Source organism: Lathamus discolor, chromosome 11, assembly GCF_037157495.1.
Source record: "Lathamus discolor isolate bLatDis1 chromosome 11, bLatDis1.hap1, whole genome shotgun sequence".
Lineage (NCBI taxonomy): Eukaryota > Metazoa > Chordata > Aves > Psittaciformes > Psittacidae > Lathamus > Lathamus discolor.
In genome coordinates this window covers 10,254,332-10,281,608 of record NC_088894.1, presented here as the reverse complement: position 1 = coordinate 10,281,608, position 27,277 = coordinate 10,254,332, and the positions used below count along the sequence as shown (strand labels likewise).

At 44.0% G+C, this 27,277-nt stretch overlaps 1 protein-coding gene and 1 long non-coding RNA gene across 7 annotated transcripts in view; one reads left to right on the top strand and one right to left on the bottom strand.

Annotated features, from left to right (window-relative positions):
• The window catches only part of GNAS (GNAS complex locus), a 158,376-nt gene that overhangs the window by 86,200 nt on the left and 44,899 nt on the right, over positions 1 to 27,277 (bottom strand). The window contains exons 1-2 of one of the 6 annotated variants that reach the window (XM_065691980.1): positions 20,084 to 20,103; positions 8,292 to 8,364 (exon numbers count right to left, since the gene is read on the bottom strand). In XM_065691980.1, coding sequence (XP_065548052.1) covers positions 8,292 to 8,326 — 35 coding nt within the window. In that variant the 5' untranslated portion in view covers positions 8,327 to 8,364; positions 20,084 to 20,103. Of the gene's footprint in view, positions 1 to 8,291; positions 8,365 to 8,849; positions 8,884 to 11,451; positions 11,594 to 11,776; positions 11,854 to 12,104; positions 12,497 to 20,083; positions 20,104 to 27,277 lie in introns of those variants that run through there. The other 5 variants (XM_065691976.1, XM_065691978.1, XM_065691979.1 and 2 more) reach the window with 5 other exon arrangements.
• Positions 13,371 to 18,201, top strand: LOC136020359 (uncharacterized). The gene is made up of 3 exons (XR_010615302.1): positions 13,371 to 14,351; positions 14,993 to 15,142; positions 17,201 to 18,201. It is a non-coding gene; the product is annotated as an uncharacterized LOC136020359 (long non-coding RNA).

The following is a 27,277-nucleotide window of genomic DNA, read 5'->3' as shown; positions in this document are numbered from 1 at the left end:
GCAACTCTAATATACAAACACATCATGATATATCTAAAACTAAAGATAAATTTGCCTGCTGGATTATACTTCAAAGCATGCCTGCCTTGATCTAGGAGACACTGAAGACACTCAGGAAGGATGCTTACAAAACTGGAACAAGAACAGGGACTTTCATTAAAAAAACCCAAGCCCTCAGAACCCCACAAACCTGCTCCCCCAGCCCAAGAGAAAAGAAATGACACATCCTCACTCATACTGAACCTATCCCACAGAGACTGTAACAACACAGGAAGCCCAGCAACCTAAGAAACAGAAACAAGAAACAGCACTTAGATCTAGATTGCTAGAAGGAGCTGAGGGAGGCATAGCACTTATTAATAATAAATTATACCTTATGGGACAAATGCAGTAGGTTTTAACATTAAGAAACTGAAAAAACTCCCCAGCTGGAATGACTGACAACAGGTAAAATGTAATTAAGGAAGCACAATCTTCAGGGATTGCAATCATGGGAAGGTATAGTTTTAATATCAAACACGTAACCTTCCATGAGCTTAAGATGATAGAAAGTACTCTGTTCACATACAGAATAATTCAAGCATCCATCAGGATAAATTAATAAGCACTTTTTTTTACTGGGAAAAACAGAGTACTGCCCAGTCTGCCCATCCAAAATAAAAGAGACAAGGAGAAATCCAAGGAGATATTGTAGAAGCAAATTCTTCACATGGTACCGATTCTGTGACACTGGCTAGAGAAGAGGTAATCACTCTGCAGGTCTCATTCTTGGGAAGAGTGGGGGAAAGCCTCGTACACTCAATTTTTTTCAGAAAGGAAAGAAGTGTGGACTATAGGCATATATTTAATATTCTCCATACAGAGTTACATTTTTTAAAGTTTCTAAAGCTTTTTTGGGGGTACTTAATATAGTTTATGATGTTAAATAGAATTATGTATTTGCTTATACGAGTAGATGTTTGCTTGAAATAAGAAAATGGAGAAAAACATACCACTTCCACTTTTAACTCATGAACGTGCAGAGTAAAAATATTTCAAACAGTATTAGGAGTGAATTTAGGAAGAATAGGGCTTTTTTTAGCTGTTTTCTCTCAGTCTCACTCCCACAGCGTCATCTAACCAAACCTGAAGGAGATTTGCTGTTGCAGAGATTAATTTCAGAAATGAGAGTCAGAGGCTGAGTAGAAGACAGATCAAAATTAGTGCTCTAATGAGCAAAAGCAGGAACAGTTTCGTAGATCCACAGCAGCCACAATGCATGTTAATGTTGTCCAGGTAACAGGATAAGCAGAAAAAAAAAAGAAGATAAAGGACAGGAGTATCCAGGAGTATTTAGGGATCAGTGTTGCAGGGGACATGAGGGCCATGGAGTAGAATGAGGACTGCACTGGCTGGAGGAAACAGGAGATGCTTGGAAAGCTACGGGTCTCATAGGGAGGAACTGCAGATGCTATATGGGACTGGGAGGGAATACTGTGGAAGAAATTTGGGAGATGTAGAACAAGTTACGGAAATCAGCCTTCATTAGCTCAGCTACCCACATAAGAGTTTGTTTTCTGTTTTGGGAAAGTAAAAGGAAACTTGCAAATTTTGTAAAATAGGGTTTATTTTCATTTGTTAGTTCTTAACAAAACTAATGAGTGAAACCCCACATCTACCATCAAAATCATCCCAGAACCATTTGCAATGTTTTCCATAGTTAAGTCTTAAGCTCCCTTCTGTCTTTTGCTTCTCAGGTTACATCACTTATGCTTATTCTACTATTCCTAGTTATTGCCCTCCAAGCACTCTGCAACTCTACTATGTGGATAGCTGCCTATGCATACTTAAAAAGCTTTTGTGAAACTTAAACCTCAAAACAAATACAACTACTGCCATATTTTTTTTTTCAGCAGTCCCTTTACATGCCAAATCATGTCTGTAACACATGCAAATTTATCTTAAGGGACGAGTTTACTACTGGGGGTTTTGTTGTTGTTTTTTTAAATCAGAAAACTGAAATATTTAGCTGACAGCAAAAATGTCAAGTTGCAAGGAACAGTAATTCAGAGGACAGACGCTCTCAACGTGCAACAACATCAAACTGGTAGTTTAAATACTGCCTTACCAGAAGATTCCAGCATTTCCCACCAACCAGCATAAGAAAAGATGCATGCTCTGTGTTGAGCAACAACTTCTTTCCCATGCAGTTATGAAAATAAAGGAATTTTCACATTCAATCCTCACTTTCCTTTTTTTACATAAGCAAGAGTTCCTTGAAAAAGCAAGCACACCGAACAGGCAGCTGAAAATAAAGCACATGTCAAAAAGCAAGTCTATGCTTTCTCTCAATACTGTGTTGTCATCTCTCCATTTATGGTTAGCCTGAGCCTACCACGAGCATCTAAACACAGACAGAACTAACCAGCTTTTTAAACTTTTAGAGTCCTCCATGCATCGCTTTTCTGTAATGCTTTCAAGAACCTAAATAACATCATTTTGCACCCTGGAAAAAAAACCTCACTTCCCTTGCATGTGGAAGTATTTTAATGGCCTGATTTCAGAATGCCTCTGAGCAAGGTAAAGGAGTTATTCCACCGACTATTAGAATATTCAGCATCATGGCATGTTAACACTCTTAGCCAAGTAAGGACCAGTATAGGTACTACAAACTATTGGAATTTATCTGATACTGAAAATTCATCTTTTAGTACTTAAAACCACACCTGAGTAGTAGATTTAAGTGCAAAATATTTGCCCATGTTCCTAATGGATATTGTCTTATATCTTCCGGCAAGATACCACAAGAAACTTGAAAAACCCCAAAACTGGAAACTTTCTTTTTTTCCCCTCTATAACATACTGAAACATTAATGCTGCTTCACTGAGTTCAAGTTTACTTTTTCACAGAATGAAATTTTCCCCTTTGAAGAAATAAAAGTATTTCCAAAGAAAAAGATAATTCCAAGCACATAAATGCAACATTAAACATCCTAACAATTAAGGAATTTCTTGTTTGCTTAATGTCAACAGATATTACCTCCCGTTTCTTTCAAGCTGATGGAAGTTACATTTAACTTGCATAAACATTTTTGCATAAGCTTTTACGAGCTATATGCAGTATTCAGTTCTTAATCATAGTATTTATTGGCTGCTGGCATACTCTTGTCTTTTGACAAAACTCAATTACACAACTGTATCAGATCTTAGGACGAGACCTAAAATAGACTGAAATACATATAGTGCTCCCGTCCCCACCCACACCTTTGCTTTATGTTCTACGGCACCAATTTTGATCAAAACCCGTAACGAGCTGTTCAGCTGCAATGGAACTTTTCATAGTCTTGAACAGACATGTACACACAAATTTTCCAGCACAGTTAACACCTCGTCCATGTCCTGACAGAGGAGATGAGAAAAAAATAGTGCTCTCTGTCTCCAATCTGCAGAAGTCTCTTGATACACCTTGTGATGCAAAGAACAAACAAACGGGGGGGAGGAAATCACACAGCCCAGCTCCCTCCCCTGCAATTTTCAATGTTACTCAAACACCAGCAAAAATTTATTTTTGTTGCCAGTCGAGTAAAATTCAATAAAGTCAGTTTGTTTCTTGGCAAGGAACTGATGTGAGCATTCTGGAAACACGGTATTGATAGGCAAATCTAAAGGAACTGTAAAAACAGAGTAATAAAATTTCTGGGTCCAAACTAATATTAGCCATTAGGAGGAATTAATGAAAACACTTTGTGATAACTATTGTAGACATTTTTCTTTTGTAACATTAACTTCCCTTACTTAAAATCCCATATATAAAAAGTGAGAAAACAAAACACAGTATCCAGGAGTATAAGAGAAAAGCTACTGAGTCAGAATTCATTTCAGTGACAGAAGAGACTGACACTGACCAATGTGACCAGATACCATCATTTCCTGGTTTCTGTGAAATAATGGTGGTACTTCAGTTCAACTTTTGGTGGATGAGACATACAGAAAGATTAGAAAGCATCAGTGATTACTTTCCTTCCTCATAAATTACTAAATATAGGTAACAAGAGAGAAAGTTCCAAACCTTTAAGACGGCGACTTGGCTTTAACTTCACCAGAAAGAGAAACTGTATTTTTTAAGTACAACAGAAATGTGAATGTATTTGTCATCTACATCTTGAAAACAAAGCTGTTTGGTTCTGCTTCTGTCATTATCATTAATAGATCTGATAAATATACAAACTCCTATCCAACAACATACTAGTTTAAGAGTAATTGTTATACAATGTCATTTGGGAAACTGAGGCTGAAAAGCTTTATCTACAATTCCCCATAAACTCAAGACTTCCTGAATCACAAATACTATCCAACTTAGTAATCACAAAGGCACATTCCCCTTATTTGTCAATCTTACAAATTAATTTCATAAGCAACATTTCAACAATTTATTTCTATCTAAATATTTCTGCTTGTCACAGTTTTCCCCATGACACTTACTGCCTCTTGCCCTTGCCAATGTCCCACTTTCTAAACTCGTGCATGACAACGATGCTCTCCTTAGGGCCTGTCAGCCAAACCCACAGTGATCACAGAGAGGAAAGATGACTTTAAAAAGTCACTGAAAGGCCATCACCTTAAAAGCACAGAATTGCAGCCTCAAGATTTAACACAGAAGAGGTCTTTTTTTTCCTCTTCAACTTGAACTGTACATTTACATTAATTCTTGCAATTATATTTCTTACTCCTCCTGTCCTCCCTTTCCCATTTTTAATCCTTTTATAAAGACTGGCATCTGAACTGCAGTCGAAAAGAGAAGGTTTTGGCTCCACTTTATCAGTGGATACACACAAAATGCAATAGGCAACAGCAGAGATCTACTCCTCTGGAATAGCCTCATGAAAAGACAGTGTTAAGGAGGGAGGGAAAGAAAGGAAGTGAAGTAACAGGCTTCCTGCTATTACAAGCCACATTTAAACCCCTTCTACATCACAAGGGGCTCTGTTGTTGGCAGTAAGGCAGAGTAGAAAATCTGGTTGATATGGAGCCTTCGTTATGCTTAAAAGGCAGCTCCTCCTTTTTAAGAGATGAGGAACACTGGAAGAGCACTGTGGGGAAGCCACATTCCCATTATTTATGAAATTGCTGTAGGAAGATGTCAGTTGATAGCACAGCCAACTGAAGCCATCCTGTGAAGTGGGCTATGCCTTTCCAAAAACTCCATCCAGAAAAACATGTGCTGTAGAACATGCCTTGCTTCTCCAGTATTCTACTCTGCTCACCAATGCCACAGTGCTGTTACTTCCCACACGCCACCTTCACAACAGGAACAAACAAAACCAACCATACTTTTCTGCCTCTAACTCAACTACAGATTATAAAAGTAACACTGAAAAATGTTTAAACAGTCTTTACTGTAGTTAACTTGCCTAGAACTTTAACCACCCTCACATTCACCTTAGCATTGGTAACTATTAAGCACATTAATTACCTGGAACACTTGATTCCATACAGTTACTCAAATAATTAATTAGCTAAAGTGATCAGGGATTGGAGTCCCAGAGGAAATTCTTCTAGTTTTGTAGAACTACACAGATTTTACCTTGTTAAATGCTACAACAATTCACTTGCATATGACAACTCTCCCTTCATCTACTTAGGGGCAGAACCCTAAAACCAAAACAAACAAACCCCCCTCGCACAGACTGAAGGAAGCTAGGGCCCTTAGCCCTGGATATCCTGTTTAGACACTAGAAACTCAGAAGAGTATCTGAGTAGCACTAAAAAGTTTTTGATTCCCCTGTTCATAGCACATTAGACCTATTTCATAACATGTATCCTTCTCCTGCTTCAAACATCAATTATCACAGGGCAACCAAATCAAAGGTGAACAAGTTTTAGACAGGACTTTAAAATGGATTTTTTTCAAGCCACATGAATAAGCTGCAGCAACAGAGTAATTCAAAACTACAGTCATGTATGTGGACACTAACATTAAAAGCTGTCTTTTCATCTCCATCATACTACAGTTTTCAAAACCTCCCTGCTGTTATTCATCTCATCAGCAGTGGTGTTGTATGCAAACACATTTATGTTATACAACAACTGATAAGAACATTAAGAAACTTAATGCTTTACTTTTCCTACCCTTAAAAAAAAAAATCTTTTCCAAAACCCTTCCATGCTTGCTCTCTCTCTCATTAGCTGAATCCCACGCCATTTTTCCAGAAGGTAAGTAAGGCAAAAGGGAATGAGGTGGGCAAAAAGGACAGCAGGAAAAGCAGGACAGTGTGGGGAAGGAGTCAGTTAACTTTGAGGAAAATACAAGTCACTTAAGTACTAACATCTAACTCTCAAGAATTTCAAAACACTGAAAAACAACCTTCTTTCCCTGTAAAGCAGATGTTATGATCTACTGTTTATTTTTGGCAACGAAAGCCTAAAACTAGATGCATTATAACTTCCTTCTTGTACTTTTTATGTATACCACTTTTTAATTTGATTTTTATGCACGTGAATATTCCAATACACACTACCCACAAAAGGACAAGCACAGAAGACTAAACACAAGACAAGATGCCATGGGGGGGACAGATGATGTTTCCTGAGCTGCACGCAGCTCCCCCACAACTGAGCCATGGCTCCCACACCAGGGTATGCTATGTGATTGGCAGCAGGGCTGCTAGGTAATCCAAACCCCTTGCTGTGAGAAGGCAGAAGCCAGCAGAGGCTCCTGAGGCCACATTTGCCATGTGCCCTGGAATCCCACTGCACTCTCAGCTCAGCCCCAGCCTACAACACAGAAGTGAGATACTCGAGGAACAGATCGCAGAGCAGATCGCAGAGCGTGTCCCAGTCCATCCCCAGCTCTGCAGGCTTTGTATAATGCGTCTCTGGGCTCCCAGTTCTGAACAAATTTGGGTATGCAGCTTGAAGGATTGAACAGCTTATCTAACCATGAAATACACCACTTGTTACACAGCGGCAGCACCTACTTAAGAGCATGGGTGTGCTTAGAAAAACTCAAGTCAACTCATGTAAATCTTTTAAGTCACACCACAAGTCTTTTAAGAGATCTTGAGTAACTAGAGCAGCCAAAATAACGGAGACAACTCAGCAGTAAGAAGACACAGGACTGGGCACTTATGAAAAAAAATAGTTGTCTAGGATAAAGAACATATTCCTTCTACAGAGGAGTTAAAACCATGTAGCACGGGACGTAGTTTGTAAGGAATCAGTCTGAAGTTTCTTCCAAAAGACTGTGTACCTTATCCCAAACTAGCATTTGGGGATTAGGAAGAAGCACTGTCCAGGCTCCTTGGCTAAACTTTTAGCTCAGACATTCTGACAAAAGAAATTAACTGCTGAAAGCCTAACTGCGAAAGCTTCATCTTCCCAAAAAGGCAGGATTCACAAAATAGATGACACTACTAGAAAGTAGAAGAGGCCAATACAAAAATATTATGATTGGAAACAAGACAAAACCAGTAATATAATTTTTAAAAAATAAACACAGAGAATAAGCTCTGAAATTCCAACACCTTAATTCAATTAGAATTGATTTAGCAGGTTCTGGTATTGATTTAGCAGGTTCTGGTATACACACACACACAGCCACTTGCATGTGTAAACTTAATGTGCAAAAGAACCTCTTCCTGCTCCCTAGCGAGGTTAGCTGAAAAGTTAACAAACACAAATCTTTCTTAGACAAAAAAAAAGAAAAAAAAAATCCATTTTCCCTATCCTAATGTCATTCCCCTCCTCACAACAACCAAATAATTAAAGAGATTTTAAGTGTAATAAGAAACGCTTTTAGAAACATAATTTAATACCAACATCTGGACGAGCAAACACAACAGAAAAAAAACCCTGACCTATTACCCCTAAAATTCATACTACAGACTTATTTTGTGAGGAGGCAGAAATTAAAGCCTTACTTGCTCTAAATAAAGAAAAATGTGTTCATTTTGTACACTGACAGGAGGCATGTACACAGCAGTCTGAATCAATGTGCTATAGCAGAGGTAAATCAGTGTCAGCCATGTTGTGAAAGAAACTGCAGTTAAAAAAACCAACAAACCCACAAAACTTAAGCCTTCATCAAATCAGCTATGCATTGATATATATCATTTTATAGCATTAGCTCTCACTTATTATTGGTGCATGACTTCAAGTTAATGGCTACTAATCTCATCTAAAAATACACATCCAAATTCTAGAGACCGTGAAACAATAGCAAGAATACAGCAAGATACAAAACAGCAGCAGTGACTACTGTGCAGCGCACAGACATAACGTAAGTTGTAAAGTGAAAAAGCAAATGCACTTACTCAGCATTAAATCCATTCACGTGCAAGATCCTCATCTGTTTGACTATTGTGCTTTTACCGGATTCACCAGCACCTAGAAAATGAAAGTAAATCAATTTCAGAAGGAAGCATGAGTGATTAAGGGACAAGCTAGATTTTTTTCTTCAGGGTAAAAACGAGAAAGTTGGCTTTTTCAGTGCAAGAGTGAAAAGTGAAAGAAAAAGAAATCATTGCCACTGGAAACTTCAGTTGTAGCTGACACATACCCAGCTCAAGTCATGTGTCAAATCTGAAGCTTGGATCATTTCACTGTCCATTTTTCCAGTGTCAATGTTAAATGCAGACTGTGGGGTTTGGAAGGAGAAAGGGCAACTTCCAACATTTTATAGAGAACAAGATGGAATGTTAAAGTCTGCTTGCCATGCCACTAGTACCTGACAAAAAGACTGACTGAGGTCCATATTAAACTAAAGCCTTTTTGCTAGAGCCTTAAAATATTTTAAGTTTGGCTGCAGTTATCTTCACCCAGTCAAAAGACTGCAACTTAAATCACAAGAAATAAAATATGTGGATACTCACATCTGAAAAAGGAAGGCATCCCTTTAAGCCTCCACCCACAAAGCTACAGAAACCTCCTTCTCTAATTTGTGTCTTGTAAGCAACCTCCCACCCTCTGTACATGTTCCAAATCAATCACATACGCAGTGAGAGACGCAAAGACCACCTTTTGTGGCTGCATGCTCCAAACAGCCCCCCCGCAGCTCTCCTCTGACTCCGTTATATACCCTGCAGTACAAAAAAACCCACTCCACTTTACTCCAGTTTCCATAAGTAGATGTATGCTATTTCTGCTGTGCTGCACGGATGCCAGTGCACAGGGCAACCCATCTGCCTATAGTACCCATTTTTTCCATGCACACTAAAAAGACTCAAACAGCAGCAATTAACTGAGCTGCTCCACACTGCCAGATCGGTAGCTTTCTATATAAAGCAAACATATTCTGTGTGAAAGTAGCATCATAACCTGGCAAAATTCGTAAAGATTCCCTTTCACATCTCCTGGCTACTCGTTTATTGTGCTCATGAGCCTACGTCTCAACAGAAACGTATGGCTGTGCAGGAATAGGCACAGAGGTACAGTCTGTATTTATAGGATGTCAGGCCTCTGCTAGCACACACTGACAGCACAAGCCTCCATTTTGAGGCTCGTGTTCAAAACTGTATTTTAGCAGTTATATTTCAAAGTTAATTTTCTGACAAATCCTTTCCTCTCTGCTTTCTCCCTCATGAATTCTTGCTCCTCTTTCTATAAAGCCTGCTTGCATGTTCTACCACCTTAGCACCGGAGCTTTTACTCCTTTTACCTCTCCTCGCTCACTGATATTTTGTAAGCATTGAGAGAACAGTTTTTATCTACAGCTCTTAATGCAAGCACCATTTCTCCCCTAAACTACTGGTTTATGACATACACGGCCTCTCTCTTTAGGCATACTGCACTATTTAATAAAAACAGGTGGCAAAACTAATCAAGAATGAGTACCAAAGACTGGGTCTTCTTCACAGCTAAGAATTATTCACGAATAGTAATAATGCTATAATCAGATTTCCATTCAGACTAATTAATAAGAACATTTCAGCTGTAACTCGGAATCACATCTTACATTTATAAGCACTGGGAGCCACAATCTTCACTTAGGACAAGATTGGGGGTAGGTTCACACCAGTGAACCAAAATTAAGTACTACATCTGAATTTCTGCGTAAGTCTATTTCTATGTTGGGCTACTCGTTAAGGCCCAATTCTCACCAACACTGGTGTGTAGATTTAACTTCACCACCAATGAGAGTGCCAATAACTTCAGTGAGACGGCTAGTGGCAGAAGGGGCAAGCACATGTTCGGTGGTGGGGCCAGCAAAGAGCAGTATAAACCCGTTAGAATATTTAGCGGCTCTCCTCTGTTGCTATGTGACTATGATGTGAAAACATTAAGAATACTTTCAAGGCACTTGTTTTTTATTTCATGTATCTTGTAAAGTAAACAAATAATAATAATAGGGACAGAAACATTTTTATTTTTTACCAGCGAGTTTGCGTTACAGACTGTCCCCAGCTCATGACAGCTACTGTTAGAAACTGCAACAGCTGAACTATCACTTTAAAACACAAGCACACAGATGACCTTACAGCCCTCACTAAACACCCCGTAATTTTTATTTACAAGCGTCTAAAATGGTTCTCAGACACCAAAACTAAGGAAAATTGAAAGAAAACCCAAGCAAACCCATCATGCTTCTGTTTCCTGAAATTCTGCCTCTCCCGGCAGTAACCCATCTGATGACAAACGGTTTCTACTGTTTTCTACTATTAAAATATTCAGGCTGAAATCTGGAACTCAACACGTTCCCCAAGAGCTGAAGGTCCAAATTATCCTGCTAAAAGGATAATCTGAACCCTGGCATGCTCCTCAGTGCTGCAGGTGCTGCTGTAGTTCCCAATCACTCTCCGTTCACATTAAGCCTTTTTCTTCAAATTAGTATTTGAAAGATTTTACCGCTAAGAGCACAATTCCAAATTCATAACGCTCAAAACCTCTTTTTTTTATTGTCCCCCCCATTTATGGCTGTTTCACACCAGAACTGGGCTCACTGAGGCCTACTCTCTGCTCCACGCTAAAACCCTGTACAACGTGCACAAGCGGTTCCTCGGCGTGACCAAAACAACCCGGATCTCATAACTGCACCTTATTCTAAAACACGACTCCTAAATGAATCTGACAAGCATTTTCTTCTCTCCAATAACGCCTTTCAGACCTTCCCCTTCCTTGAAGCCATAACCTGCATTTCTAAACCTATCTCCCGAAAAACGTGACACATGCAGGTCACTTAAATTAACGCTGAAACACCCCAAAACAAGCTACAAACGACACCTCCCCCCCCCCCCCCAAAAAAAAACATGCGACACCTTAATTAATGGTGCGACAAACTAAGCCTAACGAGCCAGCCGGGGGACGCGCCCGCTCCCATCCTGCTCCCCCCGCCACAGGCGCGGAGCTCCCTTGTCCCCAGCGCCGCCGCGCTTCCCTTCGGGACCGACATCCTCCCTCCGTTTCCCCCAAAAGATTCCCCGACTTCCTCCCTTCCTCTTCCTCCTCTCCCCGGCCTGGCCACACGTTCCACGGTACCGCTGCCTCAGCCCCACGGCGAGGGGAGCGCCTCGGGCCGGCTGAGCTCCGGCTCCCGCCAGGCCGCGGTGACCGGCCTTCCCCGCGGCTGCCCGCTCCGCACGCCCAGGGCAGGCCCGCGGCCCCTGTCAGCGCCCTGCCCTGTTTAATCCCCCAGGCTCCCCCTCGGGCCTGGCGATCCCGCGCCCCTCCGGCCCGGCAGCCTCGGCCCCTTCCGAGGCCCGTTCCCTGCCCCGGCCTGACTCCCCGCGTTGTGCCCGTGCGTGCGCGGCGCTGCCCCCGCGGGCGGGCGGACAGACAGCGGCCCGGAGCCGCAGCTCCGTACCTGCAGGGCCTGCCCGCGGCACCCCGGGGGGTGTTAGGGAGGTCCCCGCCGCCGCCAGGCCCAGGAACCCGCGGCTCCTCCGGACCGCACCGGTCTCCTCAGACCCGCCGGGCCCACCTCCCCGGGCGCTAGCGGGCTCGCCAGCCGCTGCTCCGGCCCCGCGGAACGGGTGGGCTGCGGCTCCTCTGCCCCCGGGCCCCACCTCTCCCTCAGGCCTCCCCGTGCCCGGGCAGGGGGCCGGTGCGCGGCCCCGCCGCCCTCCCTCCGGCGATGAGGAGACGGCCCCCGGCCCTTTGCCCCGGCGCCGCGCTGCCTGCGGCCCCCTTACCCAGCAGGAGGAGCCGGTGCGTGGCCCTATAGACCTGCTTGTCCTTCTGCAGCTGCTTCTCGATCTTCTTGTTGGCCTCCCGCTGCGCCTTCTCCTCGTTGCGCTGATCCTCCGTTTTGCTGTTCCCTAAACAGCCCATCTTGGGGAGGGGAGCCAGGGGACGCGCGGCGAGGGGACGGGAGGCGGCCGAGGCTGCCGGGGGGAGGGAGGGAGGCACTCTCCCGGGCTCCCTTCTTCTTCTTCCTCCTCCTCCTCCCCCCCTACTCGCTGCTGTGGCGGCCGCTGCCCAGAGCCAGAGACATGGAGAGAGCCGAGCCCGGAGCCAGCCGAGGGGGGGGCCGACAGCGATGACTTTGCTGCCGCTCCGCCGGGTCTTCTCCCCGGCAGCTGCTTCTCCTCCCCGCCCCCCCGCTCAGCCCCGCGCCGATCCCCTCAGCGCACCTTTCCCGGGGGGGGGTGGCGGCAGGGCCCGATGCGGAGCGATCCGCGGGGATCTCCGCGCCCGCGGCCGGGCCGCCGGCTCCTCTAGAGAGCACGGAGATGCCCCCTCCCGCGCGGCACGCACAGGCACAAATCCAGCTCCAGAGCCACCCCCAAAAATGAAAAAAATAATCCTCGTAAATCCACAGGCACGGGCGCGGAAACCTCCCCGGATCCTCGGCCCCGAGGATCGGGAAACGTCTCTTCCTCGCCTCTCCCCCGCGCCGACGGACAGAAGCGCCGAGGGGGTCGCGGCAGCCGCGGCTCTCGGGTCCCCGTCCCTCGCCGGGCGCCGCCGACTCCTCACCCTCCGGCCGTGGGGTCTTCCTCCCTCACCGGGGCGGGGGTCCGGGCCGAGCCCCACTCCCTTTTTTTTTCTGTTTTTTTTCTTTTTTGGGGTTTTGGGGTTTTTTGGGTTTGGTTTGGTTTTGGTTGTTGGTTTTCCCCTCTCCTCGCTGCTGCTTTTTCACATCAGGTTTCCAGGCGGCTGAATCCTCTCGGCTGCTCCAGCGAGCGGGGAGAAGGGGGTGGGGGGGGTGGAATTCAAACCGAAAGCAGGCGGTTCGGCGTCTCCCCCGCGCGGAGCACGTCCCTCACGGGCGGATCTCCCCCCGCCTGGCCGCCGCCGCTCGCTCCCGCATCCCGGTTATCACCGATCGCTCCCCGTTCTCCCCTCCCGTGTCGCGCTGCTCGCGGAGCGGGTGGGGCAACCAGGCCCGCGTGCACCCTGGGAGCGCGCCCGCTCACGTGACGCAGCGTCACCCCGCGACGCCGCCGGCGCTCGCTTCGAACCGGCCCCGGGAGCCCGGCGGGACGTGGGCAGCGGAGCCAAGCCCGGGGCACCGGCGGCTGCCCCCGTGGAGGGCTCTGCGGGAGGAGAGCGGCCGGGAGGGAGGCTGCAGGACCCGGGCTCTAAATGAATCCGTTTCTGAATAACCCTTAACAGGGCCGTGCCCCGGGCCGCTTCGTGCTGCACGGGGAAGTAATCACTGCAGAAGTTACTGTGCTATATCCTATGTATGCATATATTGGTGCGTTTCATCAGTTGGCAGACCTTGCATACCCGCACAGTGACCTGCAGAAGGATCCCGCAGCCGCTGATTGGCGTTACTTCACTTTGGAGCAGTGAGGGAATTCTGGATGAACGCGCATCCCCAGGGAAGGCAGCTCTATGACATGCGGGAGGCTGGGATACTGCGCTGGGATCTGCGATAGGCACTGGGATGGGGCCCTGGGATCTGGGATGGAGCGCTGGGATGAGGTGCTGGGATTTGGGATGGAGCACTGGGATAGGAGATGGTGGTGCTGTGATGGAGCGCTGGGATGAGATGCTGGGATTTAGGATGGAGTGCTGGGATAGGAGATGGTGGTGCTGTGATGGAGCGCTGGGAAGAGATGCTGGGATTTGGGATGGAGTGCTGGGATAGGAGATAGTGGTGCTGTGATGGAGCGCTGGGATGAGATGCTGGGACAGAAGATGTGGTGCTCTGATGGTGCGAGCCTCTCTGGAGGGCTGCAGCCAGAGAAAGGGTGGGACAGAGGGAAACAACCTTAAACAAATTATTCTGGATGGGCCAGGAGAGTACAACTTGATTGCACTCAGTTGCTTCCACCTATGGTCGTACCAGCTATGTAGCTCCTTTCTGTCTTCTAAAATACCTTCTTTGGAAACCTCACTACATAAGTTACACAAGCTTATCAGCTACATCTGGAAAACAAAGATTGGCACTTTGCTCCTTGTATGTCCTGGCTGCTTAAAGTACACAGGTAGGATTTCTCTACCCCCCTGAGATTAGTAAAATGTCCTTTACTATAGATAAATAATTTATCCTCATTTGCAAAATTCAATTATCTACAAGACTACTCCCATGAACACAACTCCTCACGTCATCCAGTCGCTATATTTAGAACCACCTACAGTAAAAAAATTACGTGAATAGAGCAAACAACTAGAAGGTCTTAGTGTCATCAGATACATCTGTTTAACTGGCCTTGCTGAAAGGGGGTGGACCTCCTGAGAAACATGGAATGCCACCTCCAAACCTTGGTCTTTGAGGAGGTATTGGCACTCTGAGTCTATCTTAAAATGCCACAACCTTGGGGTACACAGAGCTTAAGAGATCTGGAGTCAGCAGAGAAAATCTCACTGACTTCAGTTGTTGATTTAAGCCAAGGCAGTTTTGAAAGGTCTTAGAAAGACTTGGCTCAGCAATGCCCAGACTCATCTGAAGAAAAGATTATAATAATTCCTTGTATTTTTTGTAGGTCTTTTTATTTATTTGCATTGTTTCCATGTAATATCAATTTTTCAAATACATTTTAACTGCCGTTTGCAAGGCATAAAGGACTCAATAAAGCAGAATTCAGAGTGAAAATTGTAACACCTCATAGCTTTTTTATGGTTGCAGGTATGAAGAGAATGCAGAAATGCCAGTATCTGCCACCTCATGCAGCACGGAAAATCTGCCCCAGCCTTCAGGCTTTGCTTCCCTCCGGGTCCCAGCCAGGGAGGGAGGGAACCTATCTCAGCTCCTAACACAAAGGAATACACAAACAAGGTAAAAATTATTGCTGGAGGTATAGAAAATGCTAAAATCTTGGTGCGTGGTGTGAGCATAGGGAAAGGGGAGTGGCAAACACACCAAAGCACCCACCTACAAGGGAGTCATTGCTGGGTAAACGCCCTTGTCCAGCAGCATGCACCCAGCCCCGTCCCAAATGCAACTGGGATTGGCTCTGCAAGGTTAAACTCTGAAGAGCCGCTGTGACATGGGAATTGCTGCCCTCCTGGTGTATGTATACCCTGTGCCTCTGTCTCTTCAGGTTGAACCAAGCATGAGGTAGTTGAAAAGGGAAAACACACCCAGCTAATTCACAAAACTCCCAGTTACTTATGACAGAATTAAGAATTAGCTCCTCATGTTACAAGTCTTATTAGGGTGTGAAAGTCTCGAAAGCTACAGAAAACAAAAAGAAAACTCCCAAATTGTTAAACCTATCAGCAGATACAGGTTTTTCTTGTCTTGTTGAATACAACACAAGATGTAAGGCACCAACCATACTGCACAAACCCACCAAATTGCCATGATTCTTTTCTAGTGCCGTCCTGGTTAGGAAAATGTTATTTGAAGAATGAGCATACCAACACATTAGCTGTTCTCATTCTTTCTTATTTGTTTAAATAACATAATGCTGCTGATGTGTCTTTAGAGTAAATTGTGTTTCTTATTCGAACTACTTGTATTAGCTTCCATCTTGTAAAAATCCATGACCTTCAGTTTCATGAGACTCCTGCCACCAGAAGGGTAAGTACAGGCAAAATCTGACCCTAACTTACTGTAAAGTTGAAACTCCTGAAGATCCTGCAGTCTTAGAACAAATAAATGCAAAGATGAAATAACTGTATGTATGGACACAGTGCTTCAGTGATAAAAGTCTATTTGAGGCTTTAAAATACTCAAAAGAGGGTGTTAAAGGACACTGCTGCATGTTAAGCAGAAATATTTTCCAAAAGGTAACATGAAAGTGGAAGTGGTTGTAGGAGACATAAGAAGACATGATTATTGATTCAATCCTACTTAAATTAGAATCATAGAATCATAGAATAGTCAGGGTTGGAAAGGACCTTAAGATCATCCAGTTCCAACCCCCTGCCATGGGCAGGGACACCTCACACTAAACCATGTCACCCAAGGCCTCGTCCAACCTGGGCTTGAACACCACCAGGGATGGAGCATTCACAACTTCCCTGGGCAACCCATTCCAGTGCCTCACCACCCTAACAGGAAAGAATTTCCTCCTTAGATCCAATCTAAACTTCATCTGTTTAAGTTTTAACCCGTTACCCCTTGTCCTGTCACTACAGTCCCTAATGAAGAGTCCCTCCCCATCATCCCTATAGGCCCCCTTCAGGTACTGGAAGGCTGCTCTGAGGTCCCCACGCAGCCTTCTCTTCTCCAGGCTGAACAGCCCCAACTTCCTCAGCCTGTCTTCATACGGGAGGTGCTCCAGTCCCTGATCATCCTCGTGGCCTCCTCTGGACTTGTTCCAACAGTTCCATGTCCTTTTTATGTTGAGGACACCAGAACTGCACACAATGCTCCAGGTGAGGTCTCACAAGAGCAGAGCAGAGGGGCAGGATCACCTCCTTCAACCTGCTGGTCACGCTCCTTTTGATGCAGCCCAGGATACGGATGGCTTTCTGGGCTGCGAGAGCACACTGCCGGCTCATGCTCAAAATTAATAGAAGATAAAAGTTTACTCACAGAAGATTGTGAGCATTGCACACTTACAGATGAAACTCAAATTCATTGATATTCTCACATGTCTGAATGTAACAGCCAACAGCCTCAGATTCTGTTGCTTTTGTTTTTTATTCTGAAGCAATGTAGATGCAAGAGTTGGTTTTGGAGTTACTGCTTTCTTAATGGAGTAGATTTTAAGCCTGCTGAAAAATGCATCTGAAATACGGACTTCTTGTTGTTCCATTCTTTTCTCTTTCTAACTGAAGGGATAAAACTTTCTGCTTAGAATGCTGATGCTGCATCAGTTTTACTCTCAATCCATCAGACTTAGGCTCTGAATTCACTCGAGGGAATTCACCTTTGTTTTCACAGGTGATTACAAGACCCAGATCAGCATGTTTAGCCACCACACATGCCTTCCAAAGCCTCGAGGCAACAAACACTTATTGCAAACAATTCATATATGTTAGTTAAGTTGAAGGCACTGAGCACTTGGGATGCCCCAGCCTCCAGAAGAAAGAAACAGTTACTGAGTTTTCAGACGGGACCATTGCACAGCTCCTGATGTGCTCATGCTGCCCACAGTGAACATGACCTCAATAAACTTTTGGCTGTGAACCGTGGGGGTGGAGCTGTGACCAAACCAATGTGCTCTCTTGGAAAGGAGGATACAGACGACATCACGCTTGAGCATCCCTTAGCAACCGGAGTGAAATGGCACTGCGGCTTTTGAGGGGGTTGTCAGCCCTTGCCACTGGAATAGCCTGCACTTCAGTTCCTACCACAGCTGAGGGGGCACGGCCAAGGAGACAAAATGTGTAGCTCAAAAAGTAAAAGCGATTGGGGTGATGTAACTGTACAATTTCCTTTGTTTCTGTTTATAGGAAATAGCCTGTTTTCAGCAAGTCTTTTTCATGGAAGGATACAGAGCTCAATTAATCTGGGGAACATATGAAACAAATGGTTCTTACAGCAACAACTTTATCTCAGATTTACTTTAGACTCTTTCCACTTGAAAACATAGACTGTAAACTTTGTAACATTCCTCTCTCTGATTATCAGGATGAACCAAAAGAGAGCTAAGCTTGCATGTGTGGGGAAAAAAAGTCCACAACAAAAAACCCACAATAAAATACTCTCTGATTTAAAGCTGTCAAGGAGTGGATCAGTGAACATCAAACTATGGCCACTTCACCACAGACCTGAAAAGGCAGTTACAGCCCCGCATCTCGGTTATCTCCTCCTCCCAGTCCTCACACCTGTGAGACCGTTCCACTCCTAAGAGTTTGGAACGGAACTGCTGATCGTGTCAGGGGAACTCTGAAGGGGAAGACAGTTTAATCTTTTATTCACTGCGAATCTGCAACCCAATAATCCCCCGACAGCTGAATATGTGCTATTGGAGGATAATGTCTGTACCCTGCTTTCTTTAACAATTTTCTTTAATAACTAAAAAAAAAAATCTATGCATTCCTGTCTACTTTGTGATTCACCTGAAATTATTTATGTTTGTATATGTTTGTGCATCTTCGTAAGAAATGAAGATGTTAGAGGTGCTTCCCCCCCTCCTCCAAGGTTTTCAAGGGATTTAAAGTACTGGCAAAAAATAAACAGTGAGTGAATTTATATTAGAAAGGTACAGAAGAAGTTCCCCCTGTGCACAGGTAGCACCTTTGAGGATTAAAATCCTAAGCAGAAATAAGAAGTAGCTGTGATTATTTGTTAAGGAGCCTACATTATCCAATGCTTTGTTCTGCTGTCCTCCAAATTCACAGTGCCAAGGCTGAGCAGTTAGAACAGACTTCCCTCTTTTAAAAGCAGGGATTACCTCTGGAACAGATTGACTCTTTCAGGTAAAGGATACTTTTAATAGCACACACTGTATTTTTGTGCACTGACACCTCCCTGCTTTGAAGTCTGTTAAAATTTTTAGCTTTAAGAATACAGAATTGGGGGCCTTCATCCTGAGCCATCAAGTGACCAGTGGTTAGTATCAAATCTATCCATCTCGGTGTATTTAATCCTCAGTAAACTTTGCCTTTTAGTTAGTTACATATAAGGATTAATTAAGGTTCTGATTTAGACTTAGCTCAGAGGGGTTTTTTTATTTGCTTTGACACTAAAAGGCTCCCACGGCCTCTTGCAATGACTCAGGTCTGCTGCTGATGCTTTCCTTAGATGGAGGCATCCTCCACGAGCTGCAAAATCCTTTGGACTCTTGGAAGAACAAAACTTGATGATAAAGAGGGAAACGGTTTCAAAGTCTCCAAGTTACCCTTTGACCTGCTGAACAAGGAACCCTTGAGTAATCTCAAACCCGCTTAAAGGAGAAACAAACAAATCAGAGGCAAACAATAATCTAAAAAGGAAAACCAAAGCAAACAGATTGGAATTGGAGTGAGAATGGAATTGGAGTAAGTAAAAACCAACATGGGTTGGCTTTTTTTTTTCCCAGCTGAGTCCTTTGTGGCAGCCAGAACAAAAAAAAAAGCATTAAAAGGTAAACAAGGTAGGAAATGAAGCCATTATCAACCAAGACTCTGGAGGGCAAAGCAGGATCATCAAGTAAAAAAGGATGAGTGTGTCATGGGAAAGAGTGAGCCTACCCGAATGCAGTGAAATGAGCATTGTCGGGAAGAAATTAATGCCCCACTGATGTATTCAATAAAGAATAAACACAAAACACTTAAGTACAGATACTCCAAAACAAACAGAATGGAAAGGAGATACTTCCCTCTTTGGCAAATAAGAAGAATTTTTCCATACAGAAATTCTGAACTTGAGAGGGATTTTTGTTTTGTTTTTAAATAAAAACAAGCCCAAAGTCTACTAATAGAATTAACCAAGACCTTCCTTTAAACCAAAGGGGGAAAAAAATCCCTTGCCTCTCTCCTTTCACTTCAAGGCTTTTCCTTAGAAACATTAAAAAAGACTTTTAAGGAACTCAAGGAATTATGGAAATAACAGACTGAGGAACAGCTTTTCAGTAGCTTTCCTTATTTCCTTGCAGGTTTTTCCCCTGATATTCCTTCTCACTACTCATGCATTCTGCACTGCACTTTATTAAAAAACAAAACCAAACCAAAGCCAACCAACCCCCCCCCCCCAAGTCCCCTCTTATGTAACAGAAATAGCACATCCCAGCTCTCCGCGTAACACATATGGAATGTCGATTACAAAAAAATCCCCAACAATCGGAACAAGTCTTTTCTCAGATTTAGTTTCAGTATTTGTCAACATTCAGAGCAGACCTACCCCCAAATGCAAACTTCTCTATCAAGAATTCTTCTGCTTTAACCCTTCTTACGTTTGGGTCACAGAACCCACGGAGGCAGCAGCAGTAGAGGCTGTGTTTTCCAACACCAGGTGCAAAGCAGCACGGGACTCCCAAGCCTTCCTCCAGCCGAGAGGAGGAGGAGAAGCTCCTGCCTTCACCTCCCCAGCAGCCTGGCACCCGCTGCAGTCTGCACTGGAGAAGCGTGGCTGCGGCTCAGCCTGACCCAGCAGCACCCTGAGCTACCCCTCCACCTGAGTACTGTTTATTACTGACATTGGGCTCTCCTTTTACAGCGCCTAACAGGAAGGGGGAGTAAGAGGATGGTTAGGTTGTTGCTAAGCTGTCACACAGGCTTTAATGTGCTGGTAAACATTTGTCTCCTTCTTCTTTCTTTGTTTCTTTTAAATAGAATGATGTTCAGGCTTTCATGCTCAAAATAACTACGTTTTTTGTGCTAGCTGACCACAATACTCTCAATACCAGAAGCCAGTATTAGAAATGATCTGCAAGGAAAACGGAACTGGGATTTTGCTCTTCTGTCTCTGCACTGCTAAAGGCTTGAAAGTGTCCTGTTTCAGAACGGGTATTTTCTCCTGTCTTTCTGTATACATCGCAAAACATTCTGCCTAGATCCTAAAATTACATACAGACAGAATTACAGAATAGAGGTCTTCTGTACCCTATTTTTCCTGAAAGAATTTGTTTGACTTGCAAACTAACAGCACAATTACTTCTTAAGTGCCCTGATGTTAAATTAGAGTGCCCCACACACTCTAGGGCAGTTGCAGAATTTAGACCCTTTCCCAATGTTCCAAATGAATCCTTCTGGTATATAAACCAACTGATCATCTCCAAGTCTTTAGGTGTGCAATGAAAGGCTTCCCTTATTGCTCTAGCTCAGACAAAGCCAGGAAAGACATCTGACGGCAGAGCTGCAGTAGCCAGGCAGGAGCTGGGGTCTGGACGCAGCTCCAGCCCAGGCTGAGTCAGAACTGGGGTTTTGCCCCTGCCACATCAAAACCAGCTGAGGGGAAAGTTTATCCCCTCCTATCACCCCAGCCCAGGAGGGTGCTTGGGCCTGTCTCACAAAATGTTAAAGGCAGAGATGAGCACAGGGAGCAAACAGGGGGAACAGGATTGAGACCTGATCCGGCACAGATGGTTCGATCCATGCATGACCTTGGACGAGTCACTTCCCCTTTCTGTGCCTCTTTCTCCAACTATCTTTCATCTGCCTCTCTCATATAGGTTGTAAGCTGCTTCCTTCCGACATGTCTGCACAGTATCGAGAACCAAGGGCCCCATATCTCACTGGTGACCTTTAAGCCTTTCTGCTACATGTTTCATGATAAAATAATTATTTAAAAAGAAGCAATTTCTTAATAGTCTGTCTTCCTTTCCTTAACACTTCTAACTCATTCTCAGCAATATTAGATAAAAAATAGGCTCTGTTCAAAACCTTAACACTTTTTCTTCAATGAAAACATTGAGAAAGCTGCTAGTATTCTGTTCAGTCCTCCCACAGGCCCTCCAGCCTGCCCAACCAGGGACAGCTAGAATCAGCATGCCTGCGACAGTCAAAGTACCAGACAAAGACACTTTTTATTTCGGAAATAGAAAAAAAAAGTCATAAAAAAAGCCTGCAACACCTCTCAAGCTCTCTTTGTACACCATAAACCACCAAACAGGGCAGAAACTTGGTGCTGTGCTCTTTTGCAGGTCACCTCCAGGTTTGCTTTATGCTCGCTGGTGTTACAATACCGAATTTGTTTTTCCATTGCCCTACGCATGCTAAGAGTGACCCATTCGCTTCTGAAGCGATTTGCTCTTTTCAGCTTAGTCTACACCATGTAAACAGAGAGCAAGCGGCATGGTTGAGACCCCGGTCCTCGGACGAGAGGAGCATGGTGCTCCTGAGGAAGCCTTGGAGGCTGCCCCCCGCTCCCCAGTGCCAGCCCTGAGCAACTGTGCTCCCCACAACCCTGGTATGAACAAAGGCTGCAACCACTGCATGTGGAGAGCCGCGCTCCCCTCTGCTTGCTGGGGTCACAGCCATGTCAGCAGAAGGGCTTTAATAGAAAACCACAGATCCAGGGATGCTGGTGCCACCACCGCTGCCTCCCTTCAAGCTGCAGCCCCTCTGCCAGCCCATAAGCAAGAAGAGTGACCAGTTACCCTGCCCTCAGTCAGCAGCCCAGGGGTGATGGCACAGGGAAGCCTGTTCCCTCCTGCCTGCCCTGTGCTATGGGGCACTGGGTGGATGCTGAGTCCCTCCTGGCACCGACAACCCCAGGCAGGAGGCAGGGCGCTCCTGCATGGCTGCATTTCACACCCTATATATAAAATACACAGCTGTACATTTATCCTGAAAAACTCTTTCTATGAATTGGTGTTACTGAGGGGGATATATATATATATATATATAAAACACATATATACTAACTCCATGCATGTGAGAGTTAAGGAAGATTTGTCCATGGGACTACTGCCAGAGGAAGTGCTGGGCAGCCACATTATTTGTTTTGTTTAAAATGTTTTCAGGCTCGATAATGCCTCTTTATCAATACTACACATGTGCTGAGCATGCACAGTGCCGTGTACTGTGAGGCATGAAGGAAGCATGGATTTAACTTATTTCTTTATAATGAGTACCATGGTGCTGTAAGGAGAATCCTGGCTGAGAGCATGAAATAAAGCCCAACTTTCAGAGGATTTTTTGGGGCCTGAAGTTCCTGTGCTGCCCTTTCGTATTCAGTCTTAAATTCTATATTCCTAATCCTCTGCTATGTCTGGACCATCTCATGAATGGACATGTGTATTCTTACAGAGCTGAGCAAGTACCTCGTAACGTTTGCCATTAATATTCATTTGAAAGAACAATGAGGTTTAAACTTCCTGGTTTTGCTTTCCTTGAGTGAAGAAACTGGTGAGGGAGTTTATAAATTCACAGTTCTGGCAGGCAAAAGGGACCAAGGCAATTGTGACACACCAAAAACAGTTCTCCATAAAAATTATAACCCCATTTTATTTTGTGAACATCACCTTGGCTATAAGGTTTGTTTGTGTTTGGTTTGTATCATACCCTCCTCCATGGTGAATCGTGCATTCATGCTGCAGGACAGACTCTGTACCCAGCTGAACAATGACGGCCACAAAGCAGAAACAGAGCAATCATGATATACCAGCACAGACCCAACTTCTACCCATTAGAATTCATTCTTTTCCACCCTAAAAGCTGGCTTGGAGGGGAAAAAAAGACAGAATGGACTTCAGACCCTCTATGAAAAGGACCACATCAGCCCACACTGGTTCAAGCTAATCAGAGGGAAGGCATGAAGAGCTGATGGGCATAGAGATAGTGATCCAATGTAAGACAGACAAGGTACAAGATCAAACTGTGCAGTAAAGACTTGCAAGAATGCTATTTTTCCATGATCTGTTTATGCTCAGTACTGTTTAAAGTTAAAAAGGGTAAGAAATTCCTTGCCTAAAGATGAATACAGGAATTCCCATTACCAGAGAGTTGAAACTAAGATAATATTATGGACTTTAGAATGTGAAGTGCTGAAACTGTGTGTTCACTGGCTAAGAAAATGGATCTCACTGCCCTCAAGAGTGTCCTCCAGGAGATCTCTTTCTAGAAGCACCAATGTGAAACCTGTAAGTAGGAGCAAGCAGGTGAGGGGTGGTAGAAGCAGATGCATTGTCTTTATCCAAACGCTCCAAAGCGGTCTGCAGAGAAGATGATGACAGTAATAATCCCCCATGACTTGAGACCGCCTGAGCTAGTTAACAATTATGTAATTGGTACAGTCTCTTAATACTTGAGTAAGAAACCTTTCTGTTGCATCAAGTTCTCATGTCTAGACAGATACACATCATGAATGAATCACTACTGGCTAGCTTTGAAAACCTGAGTTGAAGAGCACTCCATGGCGTAAGCCACTATCTGGACACATCAACACTTACAGAACAATTTTCTGGAGACAGTTCTTTCAGTACATTACCATATGCTACACTGGCTGTGAGAAACTTTTTCCAGTAGTATCCTTAAAAGACTATGAAAGAAAGCAATACAGGCTTAGCAAAAGAACCTCTAATCACAGAGATCCAAGTCTTAAAAGAACCCAACACCAAAACACTCCCCCAGTTCCCAAATAACAAAAGAGCTAACAGAAACACATAAACAAGGAGCAAATACATAGGGAAAACCAAACAGGCTCACTTCACCTCTTGGCCTGATAATGCCATTTCTAGCAGCAATGAGTCTGCCTCTGCTCTCTAGAAAGTTTTGTTTCTCTGTGAAGAACATCTCTTCCCTAAATAATTTGAGCTGCTCTTCTGCTCCTTTGCTCTGGTTTCAAAGGTTCTTTGTTTTGTTCCTTTCCCAAATTGCTAATCACCTTCTCTGCACAATGGTTACTGTCTTACAAAATCCTGTTCCTCAATTATTCTGAATGATTCCCAGCTTTTTCATTTGTCCTCTTGGAGGTGCTCCTCTCCTTGGCAAGGATGCAGGGAATCTCCAACATGGGCCTATGTTTGAATTCAGCACAGACATTACACACAGGGTGAGGGATTTGGTGAAGGTTAAGGTGTTCTCAAAAACGGTGTTCTCAAAACCACAGTTTGACTCACATATGCCCCCAAACAATCATACATTAGCAATTATAATGATCTTTAATTAAAAAAAAAGAAATATGTTGCTGTTCTTACAGATAAGAATCTATAGAGATACTTGTATAGGTGCCATGAAAGTCTATTTTTCAAACTGCATTTCACTGAGGGAATATTTAACTACCTTACCTACATTACTTGAATCCTACTCTAAAATGAATCTCTTTGAAGTTTTCTTATTAAAAAGCTTTAAAAATTAAGCAGTTTGAATTATTTTTCTATGAACCACATAATCTTCTTAAGTAGTAAAAAGTTAACTTCAGCTCAAGTCATTCCACTTGAAAAAAGGCAATGAAAAAGAGCAACAGATTCATGCATCTCGCCCTACATTTTCTCTAAATGTAACATCTAACCCCTGATGGTTGTAATTTTTCATGGTAAAGCTTTCTGAGTGTTCACAGCCAACAGACTCTGTCTTCTATACTGGAAAGTCTGTTATAGAAATGTCACTCTCATTTATATCCTCAGTTATAACAAAGTCATTTAAGCAGCTAATTCCTAAGAAACCACCTATTTCAGCAGCTTGTCCTAGCCCTGGTACTGTGTAATGTAAACAGGACAAACACAGAAAATTGTACCTTGGAGATGCTATGTTTTTGAAACCAGGGCTAGAAGCTAAACTCACGCACTACTCTTGATATGAACATCACCTGTCACAGTTCTACATTTTATTTCCAGACAGACCTACCTACATTTTCTAGCCACACACGAACCATTTTGTAGAGAGCACAGCTATCAAACGTTTGGTACAAATGGACCGAAGATATGACGCTGAGTTGCGGCTTGAATCCTAATGTCCCACAGAATGAGAACTCAGGTTTGGATGCCACAGCATTGAAATTACTCCTCAGAGATTCCATCGCTGTCAAAAGCAGAACCACAGAAAACTCCCCTCCTGGTTTTTAATCCTGCTCAAACCCAAATATTGGAAGCGAGTTAAGATCTATGAACTAACAGATCTGGTCTCTTGCCATGTGCCGTATTAAGGTGCCATATTTAGCTCCTCACTCCCTAATACTCAGGCATTTAACCTGCTCCCTCCAGCCCTTTCATCTACTTCCAGTACACTACTAAGCAACACGGCATCCACCCTATTTCTTTCTTCCATTTCTACTAGCTGTTTCACGTACAATTAGTGCTCCTATCTCATGGCACTGGGAAAAGTGACTGTTACCTTGTGCTCCCTCTACTGTCTGATGGGCTTTGCAGCAACATAGCAATATATTGCGAGGAAACTGCAATTTCTTGTTGGCAGAAAGGTCTATGGCTTCCTATAAGGTGAAAAGTTACTGTGTTACACTTATGAAAATGCATACTTAGAATATCAAGGTCTTAAACATACAGACCTTCAACTAGTATATCGCTTACCAGAACACCCTCAATTACAGACATTTTGTCTTGCTCTCCTGGGACTGCCCAGTGTAAAATGAGGGAGCCTCATGAGGAAACTATGGCAGCTAGGATAAAATACTTCAGAACAGCCAAGAAGCCACAACTCCCATCAAATCAGTGTAAGCCACAAGCACTTAGGTTCCTCCCTCCCTTAAAAGGCCAGGCCCTTTCAGTTTTGGTTATTAGACCAGACAAGTCCTCGATAAGAGAACAGGAGGGTGAGCTCCAAGTCCTGACCCAGGGATTTGTGCTGGCCTTAGACCCACAGCTTTTGTCTCACATGGCCCCTCACTTCTTATTTTTCATGGAAAAAGCATCTTTGAGTTTTACACCGGCAGTAAGCATCCATAAAGTTTGGAGAGGAGGAGGAACAGGAAAAGACCTAGTGACTCTTCTGTGATTCCTCTTCATGAACATGAATGTTTCCCCCTGCATGAAAGCAGTGAAGACAACTTTAAATGACAATCAGAAGCTCTTATTGAGGATTAAGAAGCATGGAACAAAGAATAAGCCTTAGAGTCAGCACTGTCTACAGATAAAATAATGAAGCACCAGAGCTACTTATTGCTGGAGAGCTAGGCTGTTGGGAGTACTTCATTTGTGTTTTGATGTGGCTCACACAGACGGAGACCAACAAGTAGTATCCTCTCAGTACAGTGAGGAGCATCAACTGAACAAACAAAACCATCAATTGTGAGGGTTTTTTTCAGATATGATCTGACCAAAGGGCCACTGTGGACGTGCAGAACAAACTACATGCACAAATACCATTGGTCTGCTTACCCAGACTCCTAAATGAGAAGGCTATCTATGCCAAATGGATGCTTTATGTTGAACATGTCCTGAAGCTACCTGATTCATCATGCATATGGTACATGATGACTGCCTTCATATTCACATGTGATGCCATAACAAGGTAACATCTATGAAGAAAATTAAACAAACCTCCAAAATGCCAAGCAGTGAAACGACTCCTCAATATTCTTCAAGGACCTCTTGTGTGACTTGCACGTAAAGCAGAGAGGTAAGGGATTCATTCCAGAGCCAGTGAAGAGGTGCAGGGAAGACCAAGGGAGTAAAGAATGCAAATGGACGGGACAGCT